This window comes from Artemia sp. Qi Xiang Cuo, chromosome 18 (genome assembly GCF_049724085.1).
Source record: "Artemia sp. Qi Xiang Cuo chromosome 18, ASM4972408v1, whole genome shotgun sequence".
In the NCBI taxonomy this organism is placed as follows: domain Eukaryota; kingdom Metazoa; phylum Arthropoda; class Branchiopoda; order Anostraca; family Artemiidae; genus Artemia; species Artemia sp. Qi Xiang Cuo.
The window spans coordinates 45,083,567-45,092,492 of NC_142811.1; the positions used below are offsets into that span (position 1 = coordinate 45,083,567).

The 8,926-nt window shown below is 34.9% G+C and overlaps 1 protein-coding gene across 1 annotated transcript; it reads left to right on the forward strand.

Annotated features, from left to right (window-relative positions):
* Positions 1–3,684: 3,684 nt before the first annotated feature.
* LOC148941544 (transcription factor Sox-3-B-like) lies at positions 3,685–5,389 on the forward strand. The gene has a single exon (XM_089104025.1). The coding sequence runs from the start codon at positions 3,707–3,709 to the stop codon at positions 4,421–4,423; it is 717 nt and encodes a 238-aa protein (XP_088960151.1). The 5' UTR covers positions 3,685–3,706; the 3' UTR covers positions 4,424–5,389.
* Positions 5,390–8,926: the final 3,537 nt, after the last annotated feature.

The window sequence follows — 8,926 nt, forward strand, 5'->3', positions numbered from 1 at the left end:
TTCCACTCCCACCCTCCCCGCCCACCCTCCCATTTGCCCATTATGTTTAAAAACTAAATGTTGCCTTTAGATAAAATCAAAATGCACTGTGATAATGCCAATTCCCAATTAGGCATCTCAGCAGTATCCCAAGAACGACTGAGGGTATTATATTCAAACTTTCGGGGCTGCTTCTGCTCTTAAAATTTAACCAAATCAAAATAGCGTAAGTGTATGCAAGCTATCAAAGAAAGTAAACAGATTTTTTGCGAATGGTATCAAGTTTTCTATTTCAGGTCAGCTAGAGGAGGTATGAAATCAAATAGTACTAATTGTGTCCAGATTTTTAAAAGTATGTAGGTTGTTTAAAATTGCTGAAAATTTTTCTCCAGCATACAAATAGCAGGCCAAACTATAGAGTCTTAAAAAACGAAAAGATTTAAAGTATTATTTTCTTTTTCCCTGAAAAGACTATGTCAATATACGAGCAGAAATTAAACGAATTACGAATTAAATTAAACGAATTAAACGAATCTCGTAAAACGAACAGAAATTAATTAAAAAACTTTTTCCACAAAATAAGTTTTTCAAAAAAAGTAAAGAACTACATTAAATAAAAAATGAGCAAAAATAAAATCAAAGAATCTACCAAGCGTGAAACTACCACAAATCGGCATCGATAAATAAATGAAACATCAAAACGAACAGAAATTACAATAAATAACCGAGTCAAACTCAAAACGAGCAGAAATTAACATAAGTTGGGCGCAAAGCCCCTATGCCTTCCCAAGGCCAGAACAAAATTTTCACTTTACTGAAAAAATACAAATGAATGTGCATTGTCAGTTTAATATACATAAACTGATATTTAGTAATCAAAAGGTTTATATTATTTGATTTATTAAAGTTATAAAAGTAAAAGCATTTGTATTTTTTCAGTAAAGTGCAAATTATGTTCTGGCCTTGGGAAGGCATAGGGGTTTATTTGAGGGGTATTATTGGAAAAATTTCCCCACAAATTGGCTTGAAAATAATTAATCTTAAAAGGCTGCTTTAAGCTGCAAGGTAACAAAAAAATTTTTAATTGACAGTAAGAATTGTCATTTTCCCGCGCATTTTTCTTCTTTCTTACTTTTGTTGAAGATGACTTCCACACATCAGGATAGAGTGGAGGGGGGGGGGGAAGTATGGTCTGGATGGCAAAATTTTCCCCTCCAAAATCAACTATATGCTCTGCTTAAATACTAATGACTTTGAGCTGACTGCGTAATTTCATGCTGAAATTTTTTTTTTCCAAATGTCTCGAATAACTAGCATGTATTATAAACATAAAAGTATATTTTTGGAATAGGAAAATGGAAGAAAAATAACCATAAAGAAAAAAATGAAAGCAATAATTATATGCGCAGACATTTTTTCGCCCCTATATTAGAAAAACTGCTCTTTTTTGTGGAAAAAATGCTCCAAGAGTACTAAGTTTTCTCAAAAGTGTTACCGCCACAGAAAAGCACTATACCCATGTCAAGTGTAGTTTTTTTTTTATCAAAAACAGCTGTTTAAACAGCTGTTTTTTGATCAAAAACAGCTGTTTTCTGTTTTTACCAAAAAACAGATCAGAAACAGGTATTCTGTTTTTTGTTGACCTGTTCTGTTTCTGTTCTGTTTTATTCAAGCCCTGTTTATTTTTTTTCTGTTTCTTCAGAAAAACAGAACAGTGCCCATGCTTATTTACCAAGCACGTATTTTTTTAGCTTCCCTTATGACAACTCAATTTTGGTAATTCAAAAGACGTTGAGGAGCTGTTTTGTTTTTGCCAAACTGAGGTTTTTCGCCTATTTCAAAAGATAATTCAAAAGACGTCGAGGGACTGTTTTGTTTTTGCCAAACTAAGGTTTTTGGCCTATATCATTGACATTAGCACTTTCTATTGGGTGATTTGATCCCTATCCCTGTATTCATCCTTATCCCTGTATAGGATTGATCCTGGTGTCTGGGGAGCTTAAGGTTAAAAAAAAAATACCATGAAATATTTGAATTTTAGAAGCGAGATGAGGAGGAAGGTGTCTGGTGCTGCTAAAAGTACAAATTTGCAGCATTTTTGCAATAATCTGATTTTCATGTTTTTTCCATTGTTATCCATATTTTTCAATAATATTTTATCCAAAAAATCTACCGCAATCACTGAGGTCGGCTTTTTATGGCTCGAGAATGAAAGAAGCCTGTTAAGAAAGAAATCTGAAGCAGTGAGAGATGCAAAACAACGGAAAAATATATTATTTTGGTCTATAGTGTGGCAGACATCTGGAACAATCAGGGTGGTGGGGTGCATTGTCAGAAACACAAGTATAATATTAGAAAATCAATCAATCAATCAATCAATTTTATTCTGTCAATAAACTCAACAAAATACACTTCAATATAAACTCCCCCGTAAGGCTCTATGGCCAGACATAAGATGGCTCTGTGGCATAAGATGATGAATCTAATGGTAATCTGTTAATTATATTAACGTGCTTGTTCCTGATGATGCGCTAATAATCCCTGTGACAAAAAATATCGGTGACGTTGAGGAGTGGAAACTGATACTAGTGTAAAAAAACTATTATCACTCTCTACCGATTTGGTGATTCTCGGGCTTTTTTCAGTGTAATACTAAGATGGAACTAGAGTGATCGGAAACATTAGTGTAATAATAAGCAGGGGCGTCCCAGGGGGGGGGGGGGCACGCCACCCCCTAAATTTGTTGGCATTTGGTAAAATTCTCGCTGAAGGTGAAAATTTCGGCCGAAATATCGCTAAATAAGCTGCAATTTGGCAAAATTCTTGATTTTTGCAGAAAATTTGGCATAAATCAGGTAGCGATTCGGTAAAATTTACGAAGATTTCCCTCCCCTCCCCCAGTAAAATGAGTCTCAGGACACCCCTGATAATAAGTGTCTGATCTCAGTTGCTAGAAAAAACATGATTAAAAGAGTTAGAAATTGCCAAGGAACCCCGGAGGCTAGATGGCGTTGTTTTTTTCCGTTGACACTAAAGTCAGTTTCTGCTCTTTAAAATTGCATAAAATCGATGCCCTGTTACCCAAACTTCTTCCATGATAAATATAGAGACTGCATAACATTCATATGTTTATATTTCATAATTCCTATGACAGATGGAAGCAAAATTAAATAAATTACGCCATTGTACTAAAAAAAAGACGACATGGGTAGAAAATTTATAGATGGTAGCAATTAAAGTCGCAAGCAATTAAAGTCACATTGCAATAGTGTTATTTATTCAAATTTCATTCAACTCATGTTTTACTACTTCTAAATTTAATAGTAACCGCATTTATTTGCATAAGAAATTATAATTTATTATAAAGACTATACAGTTTTATGACAGTCTTTTATCCATCTTATTGTACATACATCATGGGCCATTAGAATTCCTTTCGTCGTTACACAATTGAAGCTTGACGGATGAGAACATAAACGAATAAAAGGTATTATGGGATATTGTTCTCGGTATAAAGGACCACTTTAGCGGTGTGCGCATACTTTGCGCTGAGAAACTCCATCCATTGGCTGTTCTCTTTATCGGAGTACTGCCCCCCATTTTCATTTTGGAGTTTTAAATGGATATGTGTGATATCCATTGGTTTTTAAGGTACCCGCCTTATGTCAAAATCAGAAACTTGTTCCAAATGTGAAACAGTTTTGATTCAGTAAGTACTAAGTCAAGTATGTCATATTCGAATTTTAACTATCAGCAATATGCACCTAATGAAGAAAAGATTAAAAGTGATAAAAACGAGGAACATATTAAGAGACCTATGAATGCCTTTATGGTTTGGTCAAGATTGCAGCGTCGTAAAATCGCTCAAGATCATCCGAAAATGCACAATTCGGAAATTTCGAAGCGCCTTGGTGCTGAGTGGAAACTGTTAAGTGAGGATGAAAAGAGACCATTTATTGATGAGGCTAAACGCTTAAGAACTGTGCATATGAAAGACTACCCAGATTATAAGTACAGACCAAGGCGTAAACCGCGGCCCGCTAATAAACCCGCGTACCAAGCTTTTTCTATGCCGTTTATGCAAACATCAGCATCAATTGACCCATTTTCATGGCTTGCAACTTCTAGTGTAAATACTGCGGCACAGAACTATCAAGCAAATGCTATGGATATAGAAAGAAATAGACTTTTTGGACTTTCTTATGGGAACATTCCGCAAATGCACTTAAATAAAGGTGAAGACAATAGTAGTATGTACGACACGAGTAAAATGCAGCCAGCAGCTAGTCTATATGCATCATTTTATGCAAACAGGAATGGAGTGCAGCCGCAGCACTTGCTGCACCAAACACCAGTGATAAGTGGGCCTCCTTTTCAACAATCAAATTTAACCACTAACTATTTGGACCAGTTACGAAGGCCTATGCCGGCAGTGTTGTTTTAGTACCCCGCCGTTTATGTTTTTACTATTTTTCAGGAAAACGAGTGGCCAAAGTGACATTAATGTTAAAATTGTTTCTTCAACTTGGTATTTTTTTTTTATTTACTTTATCTTGTTTAAAAACTAACTAACTTTTTAGTCTCATCCTTTTACAAACTGTTAAGATAATTTTTCAGGCTGTCTACTTTTGTAACTTATTTAAATTACTATTTCAGTTTTCTGGAGCAATAGACGACATTACTGATGATTTAACTTCTTATTTTAATACTTGTTAATTTTTTTTTCGCAAAAAGATTGGCTATCAAATAGTGGTGTCAGTTATGGGGGGGGGGCCTGTGAGTCCACAGCTCCCTCTTGTTTTCCCTTTTTTTGGTATTTTCATTGAATAAAAATTATCCCCCTAAATTTTGGAAAAAATACATTTTACCCCCGTCTAATTTTTGTGAAATAACGTCACTGCTATTAAATAATTACAAGGGGTTTCCTGCTAATAAAAAATCTTGTACGCCAGTTGGCGTCTTTCAGGCATGAGGGAAGTGCAGCATGCGTGGCGGGCGTTTTCCAGGCTGGGGACTCCGAGATATGCACCCTGTGACAGAGAGTGAGTGACCCCTTGGGTAGTTATTAACCAAAGAAAATCATGAATTTGTTGTTAATTATCGCATTTGTTTTGATGTTTTACGTATTAATTAAAATTTTGATAATTCCAATTTGTTTATAAGGCCTTTTACTTATTCAGTAAGCGAAATTCAAATGGTGCTCTTCAATCTTAACTGAGAATCATTTGAAAATGACCATTGCGTCTACTTTGAATTGTCGACCAAATGTAGCAAAATAATATTCAAAGATATGTGAATAAGGTTCGACAGAAATGAAAAAAATTTATTATGGAAGGTAAATTAAAAAAAAAGAAACGAAATATGTGTTATCAATTCCTTAAATTTAGGGAAGGAAGTATCCATAAGCACTTGTTTCAAAATAATTGATGGCTGCTATCATAGAAAATATTCACTGTCGTTATAAGACATTACAAACGACAATTTTGTATATGATTATCTCACAAGCGAGAAATACTTGTGAGTGTTTTTGCTACATTAAATTATATACTTTCCGTTTTATAGGCGTTTCCGTTTATTTCCGTTTTATAGGCGTATTTATGACAATTCTTTGAGAGTCGCGCGGACAGAAGAAGAGCAAAAAATAGATTGTCCCTTTTGCAAAATTTTTTTCTACATACGAGGTAAGAACCAGTGGAGAAAACTTATGACAGTATAGGGGAAATTGGAAGTATTTCTTTAATAAAAAGCAAAGAAAGGTGCCTTCCGAAATCTAAGAGGACAGTTTTTTTTATAGGTTTTTCCTAGACAGTTTTTCCTAGGACAGTTTTTTCTATATATATAAAAAAAAAAAATCAAAATACAAAAATGATACACTTATGAAATCTAGGATGAGATATTACACACCTCTGGCAATTAGTGATCCCGGCTGTGGCATGCATAGGGGTATATAAACAAAAAATCTTATTAAATTCCTTTTTTGATCGTTTTGTCTGAAATAGTCGCCTGAAAAGTCCTAATTGACTATAACTGGTATGGAATAACAGTAATATCCGAACCACGGGCTATACCCACCCCTCACTTTAGGGAAAAGGAAAGGAGGATGGCATAGAAGATCCACGGCACTGATTTATTATTAAAGGAGCTCAATATACGAATCTCAATGAGGCAAGTCATTGAGACATCAGGCAAGTTTACAGGACTGGGAGAGGAGTTGCTTACTGCACGAAATCCTATGTATTCATTACATATGCTTGTTTTCTACCTTCACATCAATAACATCCGCACTTTCTTTGAGATATTTTTCAGAATTTGCATCTGATTAAAGAAGTTAAATCATAGTCTGCATAGATGTAGCTTTAAGGAGTAAGGAGGTGTCATGACATTTCGTGAATAAATAGTTGCAGGTTCTTAAAATTAGACAGCGTTGTCACGATGGACCTCCAAAGAATTGGGATTTGCAAAATAATTAAATATTAAGAAAGTTTAATACATACGTTCAATTTTTTTGTCACATATTTCCTTCAGGATTTACTTATTTTCCAAAATCAGCTCTGGATAAGTACCTTCTTCAATGGAAATCCACCAATACGGTGAACGAAAGTCACCGGAAAACATATCTTCTTAAGAAAACGTTTCATTGCTTTGCTTCAATTTCTGCTGCATATATGATATTAGGTATGTAACCAGTTGTTTTCCTTTATCTTTTTTTTTTACTTCGGTAAAAGTGAAAAAAAAACTAAATTGATTATATAGAGGATTGGAAAAAAATAAAGTAAAGCCCATAAGCGTTTGGAGATATTGGAAGGGGGTTAAAATCGAAAGCCACCATCCATGCGCCTGCACCTATATTATGTATTTTAAATTCCGTGTCAGCAATGGGCGATCAGGCTACGTCCTAATTACAGGAGATAAGCAGTCTCATTCAATATTTTGCCCGGAACCACAAAAAGGTTGATGCTAGGTTCTGGTGCCTCTTTAGACATTTTTTACATCAGTGCACTAAATCCAGCATGTTCCAAGATATATTCCAAGAAGAAACCATTATAAATAGTTAATTTGTAAAAATTTGATGGTATATTTTAAGCGACTAACTTTTATAGAAAATGAAAAGAAAATGAAAGCCCGCCAAGGTTAACCTAAGTTATTTTGTCTCATCTTGATCTTTTGTGACTCATTAATCGACGGTTACCCATCTTCATACCCAGTATAAATCTGCAGCTCGGAGCGCTACTTTCTGCTGAAAGCGTGGATAACTTTTGCGATGCAACGCCAGTTCAAGAAGCATAAGGCCTACCTTTTGGTGTTCTGCCACCTGGGATAAACGAATTTTTGAATGGGTAGCCTCTCGCCATCACTATTATAATACTGCCAGTTTAATAGTGAATTTGTCTTCTATTGAAAGTAGTAAACACACCACACTCCAGTTTATGTACAAAATTTTGCATGAGCGTCTTGGAATATAAACAGAAAAATTAAATTACGCATTTTAGTCATCAAAAACCAAAATGATTTATCAGGTTGAATTCCAACTGACTCTTTCTGGAGCCAAGTCAAGACAGATAAAAACAATTGATGCTACATTTATTCGAGTGGGTGCTTCCTTTCAAAAATCAGATGAACCAGGTGGTGGGTGCCAAGCGTGGCATAAGGGTGCTAACTGTGCCAAGCGTAGCAGAACTGTGTGACATACGTGGCGTTTTGAGATGTACACCTTGCGGCTGAAATTGGACGTCCCGGTGTATTTATTCAGCAAAGAACAAACATATTCTGCCAAAACAAAACGAACCTTGTTAATGGTTTTTGACCATCAATCTAGTAAAAAGACAATACTGTGCAACGCAGGAAACTGTTCCTGCTGCTGAAACGAGAACAAATTGAAATATGGAGTTTTTCTTATTCCACCTTATTCCGACTTTTAGAAACTGTTTGTGACAACAAGCAGTTTCAAAAAATGAAAACAAACAATCAAATAGCCATTTTAATTTTGAATTTAGAACAAATTTTCGCTTTTAAACTTAGTAAAAATCTATAAGTATAAAAAAATGTCTGATTTTAGAAAAAGGGAGAAAAACTTTATAAAGGCGTGTCATCTTGACAATGGCATATAGTGTTGAATTCACCTTATTGAATTACCTTAATCCATTTGAGACCCTTAAGGACCTCCGGACCTGTACTGCTCTTTAGCTGATGATCCCCAGATGAACCTCCACTGACTTTTGTCCCACTCTTTGTCAAGTTCGTATTTAAAAGACTGGATGGATGGAGCGCCGACACATGAGTCCTTCAATTAATTCCAGTGCTTATGACTCTTCTTTGGAAGCACATTTGATGAATTCTCGATCGGGAGCTTAAGGGAGATCATACTCGGGAGCTTGATCTTGATTGGGGAATTAAACGATTTTGGAACCTCTAATCAATGTTTTAACTCGAAGTTAAAACATTTTGCATTTTCCATGAGAAGAATGATCACAAATTCATGAGCCTTGTTTTTTACCTTTTTTTTATTTATCTATTCTCCCAAGGGGGTGAACATCAAAGCCGTAGTCTTAGAAAATTTGGAGAGAGCTTATTTGAACATATATATTTTAAAGTTCTAGTCTCTTTTAAAGCATTGGAAGAAATTGCACTGCAAAATATACTTTCGGTAATTTTTTGTTGTAAAACACAAATTTTGGATGGAATAATCCCCTTAGTCTCACGATTTTTACTACTTTCTTAAATTTCAAAGATAATTCCAATATTTTGGGGAATCTTATACAAGTCTTTCCACAAAAAGTTCTACTTCCCCACGAAAAGGATTTCTTGTGCACTGGCCTGGTGCAATTCATATTACATGGACAGTTTTTGTAGACGATAATTAGACAGCTTTACGAATATATCTAAATTGTTCTAGATTAGCATATTCTAGATTAGACATCTAGAATATTATTTTAGACAATAGTATACT

Bases quoted from the DNA above. Each gene is read 5' to 3' on its own strand.
- LOC148941544 (XM_089104025.1), top strand. From the start codon at position 3,707: ATGTCATATTCGAATTTTAACTATCAGCAATATGCACCTAATGAAGAA.